Raw genomic sequence first — 19,866 nt, 5'->3', positions numbered from 1 at the left:
AAGACAGGCTGAGAGTCGGGGCTGTTCAGCCTGGAGAAGAGAAGACTCTGGGGAGACTTTAAAGAAGCCTACAAGAGAGCTGAAGAGTGACTTGTACCAGGGCCTGTTGTAACAGAATAAGGGGTAACAATTTTATTTTAAGAGTAGATTTAGTTTTTGTTGATGACATAAAGTTGGAAGGGATGTCAGGAATAATAGGGAAGCATGGTTCTGTCCATCCCTCTTCCAAAGACAGATTTTCCAAAGACCAGTCCAAAGCTGGACTGGTATATACTGGAAAGGTCTGCAAATGTAGCCTTTGGACATAACCACTGGTGAAATTTTTGGGTCTTTTATGTTCCCAAGGCTTCTCTGTGAGGCCAGAGGAAGGCCTGGAGTGCTGCCTCGGGTCCCATGTCTGGCAGCCAGCCTGGCCATGCGTGGCTGTGATGAGGGGCCCCTGTGATGAGCACAGTGGACATTGGCACACACAGGAGTGCAGTGGTAGCAAGCCAGGCAGGTGATATTTGAAGAGTCTGGTATCAGGGCTCTATGCAGCACACTTAATTCTTACTTTCTTTTTAATTTCTGTTGTCACTGACTCCCTGTATATGCTTTCAGGCATAGACCTGCCAGTTTGCTGCATGCCCTCTGAGCACTGGTGCTGGTCTCACAGCACCATTTCAGGGTCCACAGGACCCTCTGTCCCCTGACCTGCTCTAGGACTGCTCCCCACTGGGGTCCCCCTTCCAGCACTGCCCACACTCAGTCTCTGGCTGTGGTTGGCAGTGTGTCCCCAGCTCCAGGGCATGAGCCCTGCAATTAGACACAACATTTAGTGAGAAAATGTAGGCAGCTGTTCTTCAGCAAATGGATAACAAAACACCCTGTGCTTGCATCAGTCTCCATTTGAGCAAAATAGAAGAAATTGCAAAAGCAGCAGTCACAGGCAGCAAGTTTTATGTTTAGGAGAGTTGTTGACAATGTTTCTTGTCATGTCAGCACCAGCAGCTGGGGAAATGAGTAATTCCTACCAAAGAAGCTCAGCTCTGTGGAGCCAAGGGGGTGGCGAGGGAGAAGAGGTGTTAGAAAGGGGCAAATTTAAGACTACAGCAGCATATAAAGGAAAAAAAGAGACAAATGCATTAGTAAGACACCCTTTGGAATAGACTTTTTAAACCATTTTTTTTCCTATTACTGATTTCTGGTATTATGCATTGAGTCTCTCCTGGACTATTAATGATAGTGTAATTATTTCTTCTATAGTCTCTTAAATCCTGAGTTAATTTTTCCATTCTTTACAGCACAGGTGCAACAGATTTATCCAGTTATTTTTAATCAGTTTGGAAAACAAAGATAACACTTTCCACATAATTTTTTTAATGAGCAATATCCTATTTTGATACAAGGGTAACATTTAACTATATAAATCGTAGTCACCAATTTGCTTTTTAAGCTAAAACATTCAGATGGTCTTTGGAAATCTATGCCATCAGCTACTTAGGGGACAGTGGCAAGAATCAGAAAAAAATATCTTGAGCAAAGCATGTTTATCCTCTGAAAACTGGTGGTGTGGATGTATAAAATTAACCTCTTGATTCTGTGAACAACTTCACCCAAAATAACCACTCCAACAATCAAATTCCTTTTAAGAAGTTCTGGGGAAATTGTGATAATAACAAAATATGACTTTTGAAGACCAGAAGTGTTGTATGGAAGATCTGGCATTCTGGTCCTCCAGAACAATTGGCTTTAGATACAGAATTTGATTGATAATATTTACAAATTATTCTTTTCATCTACCTATTCTAGCTAAAGGAGAAATACTGTCAGAGTGTCATTGCAGATGGTAGCTTTTTAAGAAATCAAGAACTTTCTCAATAACATCTGAGGGAACTGCTTATATGTGCCCTGAGATGATCTTCCTCTGAGTGGTTACAGAGTACCTAAAATGGAAGCATTTCCTAAATAACTCTTCCATTAAAAAAAAAAAAAAGAACATTTTGATGCACTCAACACTGCTGTGACTTAGAGCACTGAAACTACCAGCTCACTTGGAACTACCCTTCCAGGCTGTAGAGCAGCCTCAGGAGAAGTCACTGCATGTTTGCTGAGTTTTGTATCAGACAAATATTGCTGAATTCAGGATTTTTTGCAAACTTAATTGGATTTCACAGGTGGAAATGGTGAATTTCAGGGACTGCTTCCTTTTTGTAAGCCAAAGGAATGACCACAGAGCCTGGTAGTTCAGTCAGGGATTCAGCTCCAGGCTTTGCCACTTCAAAGCCCTGCATTGTTCCTGTCAGCCATTCCCAAGTTAGGCATCAGGAGCAGTGAGAAGAAAAAGAAAACCTCCAAAGTGGAGGTGTGACATTGCAGCTTTAACGTGGTGACTAACAGCAGTCAGTGTAAGGACTGCAGCACCAACAGGGGATGCTCAGGTGGGTGCAGGACTAATGCACATCAGGATTGCTTACCTGGGAAGGGGCACAATTTTAACAGTGTTTTCCTGCAGTCTGCTTGCTTAAAATGCTAAGGAGCCTTGAACTTTGTTTCTAGGAGTTGCCTCTCATTTATTATAATTTGAGAGGACTGACTTTGTTTTTATAGGACTGAAATCTAATTATATAATTTCTTTCTTTTCCATTTTAGAATACAACTAATGCAGTATGTAATTTATGGCATTGCATCATTTTTCTTCTTATATGGAATAATCCTTTTGGCAGAAGGTTTTTATACAACAAGTGCTGTGAAGGAGCTGCATGGAGAGTTCAAAACAACAGCCTGTGGCCGCTGCATCAGTGGAATGGTGAGTGGGATCAGAAATGGGAACAGCATTTTTTGCTGGCTAAAACCTGTTGGGCTCAGTTTAACTCCTGGGTTTTGAGTAACAGAATATTGCTGCCCTCTTTGTTTAACTCCTTGTGGATGATCAGGGTCAATCCATGTCTTGGTTCATCTTTGAACTTCAAGGGTGCTTGGTTAAATCAAAATGCTGCAGAGGCTGGGTGGGGGCTGCCATGGCCTGCCCTGTCTGAACCCACTGGTCTAAACTAAATTGAGGAGACTGCTAATTTTAAAGCACCTAATTTTGAGTCAAAATGAAATTTATGCTTTTAAACATGGAACACTTGAGTGATGCTTAAGGCAGACTGTAAAATGGCTGTGGTTTGCAGAGCTATTTAAATATAAAACTGTAATGGCTCTGACTTCCATAGTCAATTGTGCTTGAGTGCCTGTATCCTTCAACAAACACTAATGAATGAATGGAGCTTCCCAACATCTTTGCACTTGAATCAAGTATTGATTTGCAGATGGCAAAAGGCAGACAGATAGAATAGAATAGCGAGTCTTTTTCACAAAGCCGAAACACTTAAAGCCCTAGAGTTACCAGCCATATTCTCTTCAGTATACTTCTGTATGAGAACAAAATTGTAAGCAAAGTTTAACTAAAAATAAAACTTCAGATTCTCACCCACGTTGTCCCCAAGGGCACACTCTGCAAGAACAGCCATAACTATGTTTCTGAGAGAAGATTTCAAAGCTATTACTGAAAATCTGAATTCAAAGCTCGTAGTTATGGAGGAAGCTAAGCGGTATGACAGATCGCCCACGGGAAAGTGTGGGTGAAAAGAGAAGAGGCTTTTGATGTGATTGTTGCATTTTAATATACAGTCTATATCCTGAACTTAAAAAATATGTACTTTCAGCTGGTTAAATACAAAAGAGATTCATGTTTATTTTCATGAGAGTTAGCAATTTTCCAATGTGCTGTTGGGTACTTACTGAATTTTTCAAGAGCTAATAAAAATAAGGCACTGATAATTCTCCAGTTAAGCAGCTATTTGCTCAGTTTTCTTCTAGCAAGCATGGTCTTCACCAAGGAGAAAAATCAGATCTAAAGCAGTGTTTTCAAAAGATCCAAAATAAAGTAGAAGCATACATCTATGAATCTTATCAGTGCAGACAATTGCTTGCACAGTTGAGTAGTTGCAGGCACATGACTGTCAGCTGCTTATACAAATACCAGTGTGACACATGGAAATATGGCAGAAAAACGTGTTTTCGTGTTTGTTCGTATTTGTCCACACAATGAAGGAGAGAATTTACCAGCTGAGGAATGGCTTGGAGCCCTGGTAAGCTGCATTAATGTTTGGTGGTGACAGGAAAAATGCCTGTATGCTGCTGTGTAAAACCTTAGGGCTAGAACAAGGTTGGTGAGGAGATGAAATGTTTAACAGACTAGTGATTGCAGCTGGGTACAGGCAACAGGCTTTGGGACATACAGTGACCTTTTGCCACTTTGATCAAGAGCTCCTCTACTTCTTCTTTCATTACATTACTGAGCAAAGTCCTGAAAGGCAGTCCCATCTTGCATAAGGTTGTTGCAGAAGACAGACTTCCATCTTCCCTAAATTATTTGTGTTGGCTGTGGTAATGCAGAATAGCCATTTCCCACAGTTATCACATTAAATGTGAGAACGAGTGTATTTTTTCCTGGCTATTTTAGGATTTAAAGGCTTTGTGCACTTCCTCTCATGCACACTTCCACATACATGTAGGCAAACTCATGTTTTACTTGTAGTGTATCTACAGAAATCCTTTAACCTGGTCCACTTGGTCCTTCCCAAAACCAAAGAGAGGATTTTCAATTCTCACACAAAATATATAGGTCCGGTATATGGTGCTGTCTAATATGAAATAGGGTATTCCAGTTGAGTTATCTATAAATTAAAGTCTAACTGGGGTTTTATTGGTCATAGTTTTGCAAGAACCTCCCCACAAACCACCTCCCTTGACTGAAACTGAACTGTTGTTCAGCTTTTGCTCTAACACTTTCAGGGTTACTCTGGAAAAAAAAAAAAACAAAACTGTGGGGATGCAAACTTCCACCACTGCAGCATTAGTTCAGTCCCTTGATTCTGGGTCAGGCTGAGAATCCTCTCCCCTGAGAGCCTTTCCCGTCCTTGCTGTTGTCCTCTGGCACACGAATGTTCATAGTAGGGCACCAGTGCTTTACTGACAGTAAAGCCTTTCCAGTCCACCTACAGCTAAAAGAGAACAGCCACAGCTAACAGTGAAAAGAGAGCCCAGGAGATGTAACAGCATTCCCCCGCCTTCCAAGTGGGATCCAAATCCTGGTCTCACCAGGAGGAGGGAGCTAGGAACTCATGCCAGAGCTGCTGTTTCACCATAACACTTAGAAGAGGAGGGAAAAGGGAAAGGGCTTGGTGGGAGGAGGAAGCTGGAGATTTTCAAAGCAATCAGAGCCACATCTTTTAATCTAACCAAAGAAAATGCATATAATGTAGTTTGGTTTTCTTAAAAGAGCAAACCCAAACCAGCAAATTTTAGTAAATAAATCCATGATTCTCTAAGGTGAAGTAATTCATTTGCTGCTTGGCAATGTGTATTAGACCAATTGAAACCTTCTGATCTGCTGTTAAGAGTCATGGTATGTTTGCAAAAATAGGTATTTTCAAATGTTACATTCCAAATTGATTTCAATACATCAGGGAGTGTGGGGGAGCTCTGTGAGCATTGATTCACTGTGTTGTTTTGATTTGCAAGTTGTATAGAAATGCTAGTGTGTTATAATTAATTAAAAAAAAACCTTAAATTGATTTTTGTAGGAATTTATTGGTTTTAGCCTACAACCAGCATCCCTGCTTAGCTGAGAATCTTGAGAAATCAATGGGACGCTCTTTCATGAAGGCAATCTGTTTACTCAAGCAGGCTGATGAAAAAGGAAATGTCTGAATTATTTTCTCTGTAGCACTTAAACTACCAAAGTATTTTTAAGCAATGAGAATATGATTTTGTGTGCTTGAAAATCAAATGTTTTCTTACTTGAATTCTGAAAGTATGCTTAAGATTATTTTGAAGCATTTTTAAAGAAAATCTAAGAAGTCTTTTCAAAGAATGAATACAAAGTGTTTGTGTTTTCTTTGCCCAGTTTGTTTTCCTCACCTATGTGCTTGGAGTGGCCTGGCTCGGCGTCTTCGGCTTCTCTGCTGTGCCTGTCTTTATGTTCTATAACATATGGTCAACTTGTGAAGTCATCAAGTCTTATCAGGCCAATGTGACGGTTCCAGGGGACCAGATCTGCGTGGACATCAGGCAATACGGTACTCGTTTTAATCCTGATTAAATGCTTCATCCATTCCTCCTCTTCAGTAGTTTTGTCTCAGCCTTATCAGATGAATCAAATGCAAAAGCATCTCCTATTTCTGAATGTGCTGTTACTTTTCTAATTAATTCACATTACACTGATCTCTTTCCAGATGCAATCAATTTAACTGAACTGACAAGTCACTTATCTGAAATGATTTTGTAGCGGTTTCCAATACTGTAATATTAGGTTTGAAAATAGATCAGCCTCAAAATAAACTGCTTGGAAACAGTGCTGAGAAATAGATAACCAGATTGTGTGGGGTTTGAACCCATATGCATATATTCTGTTCTTTCAGAAAGCTGTTTTACATTTAAAGATGAAGTAAATGTCTGAATTTTGCTCTGACAATTACTTTCAGTTAAAAAAACAGAAATCTGCAATTAAAGGTCTGCCATAACTAATAATGAATTAATACTGCTTTCTGATGACAGAGAAATCTGAGGGAGCTGGGATAATAACTTAAAATAAGGTCTCAGGCTTTTATTTTTTTAAGTTGAGTTTTTCCTGAAGTTAATCTTTTCAGCTTCCCTTGTGCAGAAGATCTTCTGTCACCATTACTTTTGGCTTCATTCTAGCTAGCATTTTCTAGGAATGTTTCTTTCTTTGGACTAAGTCATTCAAAGCTGAGAAAATGGATTCAAAGTTGAAAAAGTAAGAAAACTTGGCTTTGCTCTCCTGTCCAGGTAAGTGCAGTAGAAGAAAAGATACACTAGTTTTAAAAGGAAGTCTTCAAATCAGTTAAACATATACATTCTATTTTAGCAGCTCACAGCAAGAGCTGGGAAGACATTTTCTTCAGCAGCAAAGCCTAGGAGTGCAGGGAGATGTGCTCTTCCACCTTCCTGTTTCTCCTGGTTGTTTTGCAGATGTGTATAGATGTGTACAGATGCTGTATAGGGCTGTGTGGTTCCCCTGATCAGTAAAATCATTTGTGTTTCAGTGCGTGATGGGGGAGAGCAGCTCCTTAACAGACAACACATGTCACTGAACTGTCCTCACTTTTTTGGGTGGAAGCAGTAGCTAAAAGGCTGGAATTTTATGTAGCAGTTGCAGAGAAGAAGCTGACTTGGAAGAAAATCCTCTAAAATCTCTTTGAAAGCCATCCCATTCTGAGATAATTTCTATGACCTGCTGCTTATGGAGTTGCTAATTCCAACCAGCTGGGTTGAAATGCAAAGTTGTATGGGGAAACAAACTGGGTTTCTCTTAATTCAAATAGGTTTTGTTTAAGCTTTACATCTGTTACAGGCCTAAAAATTTGTGTTATTTTAAATCTCCTAGATTCTTTTGACTTTTCAGACTTTCAGTCATGTAAGAAAAGTAATTGGAAGTATATGAGGTGTGGCAGACTGAACTTTCTTGTAGCAGTGTTCACTTGATGCTTTTATCTATTGGAACTAAACCAGAAAAAAAATCCTATAATTCTTCCCTCTAGCTCTATGTTCACACCCTTCCACAGCAGTTTCTTGTTCAAGTAGAACCTCATCTAGTAAGTGCTACCCTGAGAGGTGCCAAGTACCTCTGAGACGCAGATTCTCTCTTCTGTGCTGAGTGAGGGAGTAGGCAGAGTGTGCAACTGGACCCAAAGTGCAAAAACCCAACCAACCGTTTGGCTGCCAGATGGGAAAACCACATCTGAGAACATGCCTTAGCAGCAGCCCTCAGTGTCAGGAGAAAGCACAACCTGAGGGAGTTGTTTGAATTCCTGCTGCCAGCTCCCAGCTGTACTGGTCAACGCATGGATGCCCAGAATGGCAACACAACTGGCAAGTGGGTGAAAAAGATGAGAGGAATAGAAAGTGTGTGTTGACTGCTAAAATTAGTGGTTTCTTTTCTGTGGTATTTCAGGTATCATCCCTTGGAATGCTGTCCCTGGCAGAGCCTGTGGCCCAATTTTAGAGAACATCTGCAACACGAATGAGGTACAGAAATGTAACCTGGGTGCAGCTTTAGCTTACAAGTCACTTGGGCACCATGTGATAAATACTTGATTAAAGTTTTTGGAGTGAACTCATGCTAGTAGCATAAAGAGATTGCTTTAACTGCAACACTGAAGTAATTGTTACATCATCCAAAAACAAAAAAAAAGAAAATTATTTTCACAACATTTTTATTTTCTAAGTCTTTGCTACCATGGTTCAAAGATGGTTTTATTATCCTTATTTTCTAGAAAACTTGAAATGCATTTTATACTATTCCTAATGAATTACTTCAATGTTTTTAACATTTTTTTCCTCTAGTTCTACATGTCTTATCACCTGTTCATTGTGGCTTGTGCTGGAGCTGGTGCCACTGTCATAGCATTGGTGGGTAGTATTTTTTTTTGGTTTATAATTAAAAATGTTCATTTTAGGCTTAAGATGCTTTAAGATTTAATTTTGTATATATTAAAAGTAGTGATACTAGACATGAAGGAGGGTGAGCTGTAATCACCATTACTTGCTGCTATGATTTCATCATCACAAGTCAGCAGGTCCCCAACTTTTGCTTTAGGAAGTCATTTTAACCCGCCTCCCCCTTACTTAGGAAAAAAAATTATTTGCATGTCCTTTCAAAATCCTACTTCTATCCACTATTTCTGCTTTTATTTCCACTATTTATTTTCATTTTTGTAGTTTATTTGATCAGCTGCTTGTTTGGTTTCCTTTGCCTGGAGCCAGGCAGATTGACTGGTCCAACCCTGCAGTGCCCGTTCCAGGTAGCGGCGGGGGAAAGGGACGTTAACGATGATTTGTTCCTGTGTCTAATGCTTCCTTTAGTGGCCAGCTTCTAACCTTGTGCCAGCCTGGTGCAATGCTCACAACTGGCTGACGAGATAGCCTTAGGGTTTGTACTGGGTTATCCTCCCCAGAGAACTGGCAGGTTATTTATTTGCATCTTCACCCTGGAAGGAGCTCAGAGTAACATCTGTTGTAAAAGTATCGAGAGTTGCCCAAGTGGGCTTGAGCCGTCACCTTGTTGTATCTTACTCTCCTGTATTTTGTTCTCTTCCACCAGCTGATCTACATGATGGCTACTACATATAACTATGCTGTTTTGAAGTTTAAGAGTCGGGAAGATTGCTGCACTAAATTCTAAATTGTATAAGCCCAGTAAAAAGCTGCATTGCGTAGCTTGAAATACCACTGACACCCTAGACTAAAAGTCTAGCTTTCTGAATTTTGTTACAGTAATTGTAAATAGCTTCAGTAAGCATCGTTTAGCTTATCAGATTAATGAAATGACTTCTTGTATATGAACTATGATGTGGATGAGATCTGGCTATTTTTTCATGTTGAGAGGATTCAGTTACTGTAGGAGTGTTTATAAAGCATCCTTCTGAAAAGGGGATGTTTTAATTTCAGCTCTCCACTTGATTTCTAACAGTCATCTCAAATACTGGAACAGTTCAGGGTCAGATGCATTAATTTATTCTTCACCATGAACACCAAATACAAATACCCCCAAGCATACAAAATATATATGGTGTGAAAGAAAAGGAGCAGTCAAGTAGTGCCAGTCTGTGTTGGCAGAGATCAGAAGCCCAGGTATTATGAATTAATTTCCTTGTATTTCCAAGTGATTCCATGGATGATGAAATCAATTATTTTCTCTTGCTCTTAACTAAGTGCCAAATGATACTCCTTCTCGAAGAAGAAAAATCCTTGTTTTAGCTCTGCGTAAAACAATCACATTCTTTCTTTTGGACCCTGAACTAGTAAGAAACAGCATATAAACAGCTTTCTGCTCTTGTATGGCTGCACTTTAGTAACTGATTTCTCAGTAGCCAGATCTCAAAAATGTAAGTATGACTGCACAGGAAGCAAAACCATGCATAGATCACAGGGATCTTTTTACAGTGTTGTGGGGGGAAAAAAGGAGAAGTGAATCAATGTTTTCAGATGTAGATGTTTTTGCATGAAGTATGGGCAAAAGAAGTTGGCAAGAGATGAATGCACAAACTAGAAAAACAAACAGATAATAATTTAAAAAAGAGAACCGTTTGCTATATACAATATAAAACTGTTCACCTGAGGTTGGACAATGGAAGTTTAAAATGTAGCTATAAAAATACAGGATTAAGACTTCTTAACCCAGAGATTGCATGCTTTTGCTTAGTTTTGGACTCATGTTTTGATGTTTAATTTTTGGATGTGTTAATGTAGCCTTGTTTGCATAAATAAAACGGTTCACAGTTTCAGGTTTTTTTCCAGGGGGAGGGTGGAATTCTCATCTGCTTGTTGGGGGAAAAGACCTGCCGGGCTCTGGGCTTGGAAATGCATAAACACCACGACCTTAGAGAGCAGTTCTTCTGAGCACCTCGTAGTTTACAGATTCCGTATATTGCCACGTACAAAAACTGTTTTCCTGCTTCCCCCCATTCTGCATTTTAATTGACCCGTACAACTCTGTAGCTCATTTTAATATTGTTGTACTAACTTTCTCCAAATTGTGAATAACCAACTGAATTATTAGCATGCCAAATTCTAGAGATCTTTGAAAAATAGCCTCTGTGCTTGTTTTAATAACAGAATGCTTATTAACGTAGAATAACTTTTTTTTTTTGGTCGTTATTTTAAAGAGCGTCTAATTAATCTGACTAGCAGCTTGCTTTGCCTCTTGACATGCTCACTCGCCATCATGCTCACCCTTCTCTTCCAGATCCACTTCCTCATGATACTGTCTTCTAACTGGGCCTACTTAAAGGATGCAAGCAAAATGCAGGCCTACCAAGATATCAAAGCAAAAGAAGAGCAGGAGCTTCAGGATATCCAGTCTCGGTCAAAAGAGCAACTCAATTCTTACACATAAATGTTTGCCACAGTAATTCAGCAGAAGAGTTCTGTAGCTCTGACAAATCAGCAAATAGCTGCTCTGCAGTACAGATGTGTGTCTAGCAAACAAAATTAGAGAGAAGTGTAAAAGCTTCACATTCCAGCTCCTGGAAAAACTTTTTTAGGGAAATCTTCCCATGGGTAATCTTCCATCCTTTCTAACAGAGAATGGAGGGTTTATTCCAGGCATTTTAAAAGGCAACACTTTACAAAAAGTGACCAAATTATTCTTCTTTGAGACTCAGTATTTAATATTTGACTTGTTCTAGAGCATGATGCCCTGCACAGAAGGGTGGCAGGTGCCCCAGCCGAGCAGGCAGCAGATCTGTGCAGACCTCAGGCATGTGCATGGGGTGTGACTGAGCACCTCCCAAAGGAACCCGTGCCCAGCTGGGATTTCTGAGAGGAGCTCCTGTGTGTGTGTGTGTGTGTGTGTGTGTGTGTGTGTGTGTGTGTGTGTGTGTGATGGCACAGCTGCAGCACCTCCCAGGTTGCAGGGGGGACTGTTTGGGAACGCCCCACACCTGGGACATGGGAGCAGCTCCACTCCTGTGCCACGCACTGCCACGGTGAAGCCGTCACGTCCCTGTGCTCACCTGAGGGTCGAGCAGATCTCCCAAGTTCTAATCTTTTTATTAACTATTTAATGGAATGTAGATCCCTGGATCTGGATAATGATCCCCTTCTTTGAAAATAAATGTCAGCTTTGCCTTAATATTTATTTTCTATAAATGTCTTAGCATTTATATAATGGCAGGAGACCATTATCCTACATTTTAAGTAAGTGAAAGTGTTACCTTATTAAAATGACACTGATCTGACTATTCCAAATGAGCGGATGAGAAAGTTTGCAGAGTTTTACACAAACAATAAAATTTGCAGCCATAAAAATAATACAGGATGTCCACCTTTCTCTATCTTGGTGCTTAGCAAATTTATAGTCAGTGCTTATGTGTTTTCCTTTTTACAAATTAATTAGCACACTAAGAAAACGTGGTGTTCAGAAAAAAAAAATACAACAAACAAACTGGTGCCATTTTAAAGTCATTTCCCATAGAAGTCTGCCTTCTAATTAATGTTTTTTTTTCAGAAGCATTCAGTGATATCTTGAGTATTAGTGATGGTATATTTGGTGTTTGTTCTATATGATATATATATATATATATAAATGTTGGGGGGGGAAAAGTAAAAATACATCATTCATTTGAAAAAAATTAAATATTCAAGTCATACCCCTGCTAAGCTGACGTGTGGTTTGGTAGTTTTGGTTGTTTGCTGAATATACATCAAAGGAAGCACAAATTCCTTCAAATCAGTATTAAGAGAAATGGCATTTTTTGAGGGGTATTAACTTCAAATATAATTTCTTTTGTTAAGTATTGAAGTCTAATTTGACAGTTTCAAAAAAAGGGGCAAAGTTGATTGATGTAGAGCAAATATGACAAAATAGCCTAGTGTATGTTCTTACCTGTTGCATGAAGGAGACATTTCTACAGCAACGCAGGTGATGTTCTAGCCCAGTGTTTGCATAAGGGTAATAATGGAGGCAGTGTCTTAAAGCCTAATTCTTTTCTAATTCAGTGTAGCTATTACTGGGAGTTTTTGAAGTTTTGTTTAAGTAGTCTAATATTTTTATGTAAAGAGCATTAAATTTTGCTATGTATAAATTTTTGTAACCTAACAGTGAATCAATATTTTCTATCAGTGCCAAGGGCTTCCTGTAGTTACATCCAAGTGTTAAAATAAATATTTGTAGATAATAGACAACACTTGTGTACGCTTATTTGAACCCAGACCTACAGCTACTCCATGACAGTGCATCTCTAGGCTTTATGTCTCTATCTGAGGTAAAACACGTCCTGTTCCAGAGCTCCCTGCCCTCCTGCATGGGGCAGGGCTGCCCTGCAGGTGCAGCTGCAGCAGCAGCTGTGTGCAGCATGCAGTAGTGGTAGTTGTTCCAGGCCAGCATAATGCAACAAGCACTTACCCCTTCCCAACACCCAACAGGAGCAGTCACTCAGAAACTCTGTAATGGCCAGAGTGGCTGCAACAGCAAATTAAGAGCAGCATGCAAAATTAAGAGTAACCACCACATCACATTTTAGCTTCATTTCAAAAAGCAAAGTTTGCATCTGTCATGGTTTTGGTACGTTGCGTTTAAACATCCAGTGAATTCAAGACAGAACTTTGTTTTTTGCCCCTAAATTCTGTCAAACTTGGCTTCATGTTCTTGTAGTTAGGTCAAGATGAGCAGCCTCAAATGCAGTGCAAGTTGTAATATATGCTGCCACCCAAAATTACTTCATTGATAAAAAACTACTGTATTTTATACTGTAAATAAAGTTTAATGATCTTGCCTATCATCTACCTACAAAATACAAAGCTTAAATAAAGATGAGTTAAATAGCATTTTTATTTTAATCTCTCCATTCTGGGCTGGTTAATACCAACGAGGTGATATATGAGAGGGGTTTTGAAAATGGCTCCTGCCCCTGCCACACAGCAGAAGGGACACCTTAGTTTGGGTCTGTCACGCTCAGTGCTCTGAACCTGTGTGAGCCACAGGTGATGATGGGGGGATTTTTTTGTTCCTTTTACCCACACTTTGAACCATTTGGAGAAGGGGTTTGGGGGGGGCGGGGTTTGGCAAAGTTGACAAAGTTTAGAGGAATTCAGTGCCAACAGAAATCTACCCAAACATATTGATCAGTTTCTGTTCCCTGCTTTGTTCTCTCACCCCACCCAAGGGCTTCCTCCTAGATTAGTAACACATCAGGACTCCCTGTTTGAAGTCAATGACTGAAGTGATGAAACAGATCAAAATCAGCTTTATTAATTCATAATTACACAGCCTACAGTGTTGGTGCCAAACACTTCTTACAGGCACAAAGCTGTTTTTAAAATATCTTTCTCATAATAATAATTTAAAAAATTTAAAAATCAGTAGCTATTGTTCACCAGAAGCTTTCATCCGCGTCTCCATGAGAAATGTCTGCAACACTGTATTGATTATAGGAGGGAAAAAAAGAAAGTGGTATGAGTCCAATGTAATTTATCTTAAATCTTAATACTCATTTTAAAACAGGAGTTAAGAGACTGCCTTTGCTGCAATTCTCTTGCTGTTACAGTGAACTGCTGGCAATAAAACCAGCCCTAAAGGAGGAGAATTTGGGCCTTCTTTAGCTGAAAGCCATCACCTATATCTCAAAAAGCAGAACTATCTTCTGTAGTGCTCAGCCACTGAAAACAACACAATTGGTGCCAATTCGGGAGCAGCAGGGTAGGGTCTCTTATGTTTAACAACACAGTGAATCACAACTGTGGTTAAGGTGAGCCTTTATGGTTTTTTTTTTTCTAACTGCTCCACATTTTTTGCTTATTTTCAATTCTACATCTTTGAATAAACTGAAAGATGTGGAGGAGGATTGTTTGGTTTTTCTCTTGCAAGCAACTGAAACACATATCTGTATTTTTCAATGCCTAGAGAGAACCAGAGGAAATGACTGGGTTGTTGTAACGCAGTGCAGGCAGACAAAATCTCTGAATGTGAAAGTGAATCTCTGAAAGTGTCTTGAAAGTCCACAATGCTACTGAAAAATCAAAGCTAGGAACAGACTGGGGGCAAGGTGCAGTACAGACAAACCTTCACCCAGGGTGTTATCACCCAAGAACAATCCCTCAAATTCCAGCTGTCTGGGAAGGAAGTTGGATGCTTTTCAGATAAAAAGTTGTGAGTGCCACAACTACTGGAACAGGTCATTGAGTGACTGAGCTCTCAGATGGGAGTTCCATACAGTGCTTAATATGCATGTGCAAAAATTGGAAAGATCCTCAATTTTTCTGATACAATTGCTTTTGATTAATAATTTACTTTGGTTTCTGAGGCAGCAGATGTCTCTTAACGTAATTAATACTAAAAAGATTATTAAATACTAAAACTATATATTAATTTAGAATTATTAATTATTTGTTAATATGGAGTACTAGAAGTGATTAATACATGAGCCTTACCTGTCATCATTTTCAGTAGATAGAAGCCCTTCTGAGGGTGACACTTCTCTTATTTCTTCTTTTTTTGAATCCTGGTAACCAAGAGGAAAATACACCTTCTCTAACCAGTTCTAAAGTCGAAGTGACCTAATAATAGTATCTGGATTTTTAAGGCTCATAACCGAAAATAATTTTCTGAAGGACCAACCCTATTTCTACAAATGCTACACTGGATCTAGAACAGTAACACTCTGGAAATTTAGACTGGGATCACGTCTGAACAAAAGCATCCTCCATTCCTTCACTGAAGTAACGTCCACCCATACCTCTTTTTAAAAGTCCAATTTTCCATTTTGCCAGAATAAATTCTGTTGTGTTAGAGGAACACAACCTGACGTACGTAAGGTTCAAATTGTATTTAAATATAATTTAAGCTAAAAATTGAGGACTGTCAATTTAAATACTGTCCTAGCACCTTAAAAAACAAACTTAACAAACCCCCCACCCAGAGGACACCAGCAACCCTTACAGAACAAGGTTTTCAGTGTTTTTTCTTTTGGATCACACTTTTCCAATACAAATCCAAACACTGTACTCTGCAGGTTGTTTCATAAAGTTTATAAAAATGAAGAAAAAAATGTGAATATTGTTCTCATTCTAAGCATGCCCAGCAAGACACAAATTTGGACAATAATATTTTTGGGATTGTGTTTTGAGAATAATCACCTTGTTTGCCAGTTCCTGCTCTCTGCTCTGCTGAATTATTCTCATGTATTTTTCTAATGGATTGGAAGGAGGATCCTTTACATTATTTTCAGCAGCAGTGTTACTGTGCTCAGATTTTACTCCCTCTTTATCTTCTATTTCTTCATCTGTTTTCATCGAGTCTTGGATATACTTTGAGACACAAAACCAAAAATAAATACTGATTAAAAAAATACATTTATACCTTACCACCTGCAATACATGCAGAATTTTATGTTAAAGTCAGTAAAACACACCAGTCTAAACAGCATTAAACAGGAACTAAAAATCCGGAACAATAAACATGAAGTGTTTAAGCTCAAAGGGATTTAAGCAAACTCAAGGTCTCCTTATACCCTCTGCTTCCCAGAGTACCCTGGACACCCTGACAGAGGCTAATGAACAGATGGACATCAACATGTTCTGGTGGTGTCCCACCTGCAGGGGCCACACCACAGAGACAGCAAATGTTCAGCTTGTTCTAACAGCATGGTGACAGTGGCCATAAAACTGTAGCTTCCAGTTACATGAAGCAGGGAAGGAAAGGCATCTGTTTCCAGTGAAAAAGTCACTTGGCATAAGGAGACATTCTAGTGAGACTCTGGTTAATCACAAAAGTACATAAAATAACTTAGCCTCTACTACTTTCACTTCATGGAATAAAAATCTACTTTTAACCAAGTAACACAAATAACAGTCCTAAAATGCAAGGCACTACAAAGCTGCATTACTGTCAGAAATTAAATTACCTCCTCTTTGTTAAGCTTTTCCACTTCTTTTTGCTCGCTTTCCAAAGCTTCCTGTTGTTCTTTCTCTCTCCTTTCTTCTCTTGCTTTTCTTTCTTCTTCTAAGTTTGTCTCAACTTCTTTGTTCTGTTCTTCAATCTGCCTTTGATCCAGCACCGCTGTGAAAAATTATTTCAACATTTGTAATTTGATTTATGTAGTTCAGTAATCACTACAAGAGCACTCAAATAAGTACCAGGTTCCTGTATAACGTTAACAGTAAATGAAAAACACCTGGATATATTCTTTGTACACACACTGAACTTATTCTTGGGTATGGGGTAATGTGTTTTCCCCACCTCTAAACCTTTTTCAGTCTGATAAATGACTCGCCAAGAATTAAGGAGTAGAGCCAAAGTACAGACCAGAGATTTGACAGATCTGTGCACTTCTCATTCCTTCCATGGGCATTCTCATTAAACCTTTATTATCCCAAAGTCCATGTTACTATATTCTTTCCCCCTCTGCAATGTGGTTGGATACAATTCTTAATATTTATAAAAGCATTTAAAACCCCTTGGAAAATGATTACAGGACACACTGCTGATGTGACCAGTGTATTTAAAAAGCTGTCTGCAAAGAGCAACATTAGATAGCAATGAGATGGGCAAACTAAGGACTGGGAATCATGAGAAGCTAGAAAGCTCTTCTCTAAATAAAAAGAACCATGTTTCCATCTAGAACAATTAGAAAAGCAGTATATGCTGACTATATATGATGAGATACTGTTCTCATCTAGCCAAAGAATTAAAACTGCATTGTGATAATACAGTTCACCAACAGAGTCAAGAATAAATTTTTAAAAAATCCAGACAAGCAGTACATAAAATACTTCAAGACATTTAATGTCTCCTTCCTATCAAGAGCAGAATTATATTTAATAATTATCCTAAAGAAAAAAATAATCATCTCACAAGAGGCTGGATGGGGGGTGGGATGGGTGGCAAGAATGTTTATATTAAAAGCAAATTTAACTAAAACCAGGATGAAAAAAGTCATCCTCATACAGAAAAGCAAAGGAAAACGCTCCTTTCTCTTTATTACAGAAATAGCACTTTCTGGAAAATTTTTCAACCACACCAGCCTCCATACTTACAGAATCTTAAATATTTGACTTTCTGTGTTTCACATTTGACATTTAAAAGGGTACTTTCTTTTGTGTCTGAGCTGAGAACTCACTCAAGTCCTGCAGTGAAGTGGCTGTTGCTGGCACAGGGGCTGTGACACAGTTTCCATCGACAATGTCCCCAAGTGGATGCAAGACATCACTTTCACACTCCTCTGGAATGTCCCTCTGATCTGGAGAAAAAATTGGAACAATGGCTTCATTATTTTGTAATTGCAAAAGTGGAGCACAGCAATGGACACAGAGTGTGGGAATGGCTAAATTAGAACACAAAAATATCAGCACTAATTGAGCATTTTCCCTTCAACTTGATCATCTCCCTGAGAATTAAGAATTATCATAGACTGTACTTGCTTCCTTAATAACAGAATTGTTAGTTTTGAAATTAGCTATTGGAACACATCTGTTTATAAAGCCAAAACTGAAGAAATATACAACAGAAACCCAAGATGTTTTCGTTTCTTTACGTAATCCAAGATACAAGTCACAGAAAAATTGTATGTCCAAGTTCAGCTCATCATTTTTATGCATACAAAAATAATTAACTATTTGGTCACACACTCTTTAGTGGGGTCCTTGTCTTCTTCAGTGCACAGGATGGGCACTGCTAACTCAGATATTCTACATTATACTGTCTTCTCCCTGTGCACGGCTGGCTCTGAATTCACAAAAACACAATTACTGTCCTTCCTCTTTGATCATTGCTATGATAGTCAACTGCTTTTAAATTACTTACTTGCAAAGTATGCAGACTGCTATTATCTCGTTTGATGGGAGATAGAAAAAAAGAGATAAAACAAGATGTGGCCATTACCTCTAGATAGCCAGCCTGAAACACACAGGACTATTCTCCCAAGCCCCTTGTGTACATAGCACAGATATCCTACATATCACTTTAGCTTTAGAAAATATCAATTATTCATTCTTCATATATTATCAATGTATCAAGTATTTTTCTTTCTCACCTCATAACACAACTGAAATACTTCACATGAAAAAAAACAAGTCAACCAAACATATCAGCCTCTCTCTCTCTCTGAATGGTTGGAATTTCTTTAAATTAAAACTCTCTTAAAGGAACTATAGATGAAAGCATAAGAGAAAATTTCTGTCAAGCTGTCATTCTAACTAAGTTAGGAAAATGTTTTCAGTTTCAGCAAGAAGAATTCCTACCAGCTTCACCTAGGAAAATAAATTCTATACATGGGGTGCTTTGTAAGACCAAAGTAATGGGCTATCACACTCAAAAGAAAATCTATTCTGTTTTGTTGTTTTCTCTCTAAATTATAAAGCTATCAACAACATTATTTCCATATGAGGCAGCAATAAGCATCAGCTGTATTTAAATAATAAAAAAATTCCTTTCATAAATTTGTCCTGGTTAAATATTACTTCTAACTTCAAAACGACTGCTAACAACATTAAAAAAACCCAAAGAAACCTAAACCAAAACAATTAATAGTAAAAAATGTATTAAATGCTCTGCAAAGGAGAAAAAAGGTAACTACACTTTCAATCTTTTTTAAGGGTGGATGGCAAGAGATGCATTATTCCCTTAAGGTGAGCACATCACCTAAAAGCAGTTGCTGCCAAGATAATCTGCTGATCTTTTCTTTCTAGAACTCACTCAAAGTAGGACTAAAAGACTTCCATATTTTCTGGTATCTCCTTTAAGTCATTGTTTTTTTTACTGTTATCAACTTCATCCTTCACTATATCTTTTTCTGTATTTACTTCTTAGATTTTACTTTCTTACTCACCTTTCCCTGCAATGTCTCCTGAGCTACCTCCTCCCCTTTTTAGCCAGTCTGATTTTCTCCTGCATACTGAGATCGTCTTTTGATGCAGGCTCACCCAAACAAAGTACTGTTGATTGAGAAATCATCAGCATATGTGAACTCTTACAATTATGGACCACCACACGTCACCAAATGATTCATTAGTACCTAACTTGGGCACAGCATCTACTCAGCCCTAATTGCCAAGAAAATGCCAGTCTGTTGTCATATGTAATAAAATAAAAGTGAAATATGTAATGTATTCCCAAGAGTCTCCCATACAAAATTAAACAAATAAATATAAGTCTAATTAAAATGTGAGATGAGTAGAAGCCAATAGTGGCTACAGGCTCGGTTCACATTCAAATAATGCATTTAAAGCTTATAAAAAGGAAATAAATGAGATAAATAAAACCAAGTGAGTAATGAGTAAAGCTTCACAGGGAAATGCACAGATGAGGCGTTATCTTCTGCT

At 38.6% G+C, this 19,866-nt stretch overlaps 2 protein-coding genes across 7 annotated transcripts in view; one reads left to right on the top strand and one right to left on the bottom strand.

Annotated features, from left to right (window-relative positions):
• Nucleotides 1-13,377, top strand: part of GPM6B (glycoprotein M6B) — a 107,781-nt gene extending 94,404 nt beyond the window's left edge. For 4 of the 6 annotated variants that reach the window (XM_066176838.1, XM_066176835.1, XM_066176837.1 and 1 more), the window contains 5 exons: nucleotides 2,632-2,788; nucleotides 5,936-6,107; nucleotides 8,003-8,076; nucleotides 8,395-8,460; nucleotides 10,796-13,377. In XM_066176838.1, coding sequence (XP_066032935.1) covers nucleotides 2,632-2,788; nucleotides 5,936-6,107; nucleotides 8,003-8,076; nucleotides 8,395-8,460; nucleotides 10,796-10,945 — 619 coding nt within the window. In that variant the 3' untranslated portion in view covers nucleotides 10,946-13,377. Of the gene's footprint in view, nucleotides 1-2,631; nucleotides 2,789-5,935; nucleotides 6,108-8,002; nucleotides 8,077-8,394; nucleotides 8,461-9,151; nucleotides 10,332-10,795 lie in introns of those variants that run through there. The other 2 variants (XM_066176839.1, XM_066176836.1) reach the window with 1 other exon arrangement.
• Nucleotides 13,378-13,776: 399 nt separating this feature from the next.
• Nucleotides 13,777-19,866, bottom strand: part of OFD1 (OFD1 centriole and centriolar satellite protein) — a 29,755-nt gene continuing 23,665 nt past the window's right edge. Inside the window, exons 19-23 of the mRNA XM_066176832.1 lie at nucleotides 17,667-17,786; nucleotides 16,452-16,606; nucleotides 15,685-15,855; nucleotides 14,980-15,050; nucleotides 13,777-13,968 (exon numbers count right to left, since the gene is read on the bottom strand). Of these exons, the coding sequence (XP_066032929.1) occupies nucleotides 13,923-13,968; nucleotides 14,980-15,050; nucleotides 15,685-15,855; nucleotides 16,452-16,606; nucleotides 17,667-17,786 (563 nt within the window). The 3' untranslated portion in view covers nucleotides 13,777-13,922. The remainder of the gene's footprint in view (nucleotides 13,969-14,979; nucleotides 15,051-15,684; nucleotides 15,856-16,451; nucleotides 16,607-17,666; nucleotides 17,787-19,866) is intronic.

This window comes from Chamaea fasciata, unplaced genomic scaffold, assembly GCF_029207755.1.
Source record: "Chamaea fasciata isolate MVZ Bird 193981 ecotype frontalis unplaced genomic scaffold, bChaFas1.0.hap1 SCAF_2, whole genome shotgun sequence".
In the NCBI taxonomy this organism is placed as follows: Eukaryota; Metazoa; Chordata; class Aves; order Passeriformes; family Sylviidae; genus Chamaea; species Chamaea fasciata.
The sequence above is the reverse complement of the archived record's forward strand: the minus strand, read 5'-3'. Positions and strand labels throughout refer to the sequence as shown.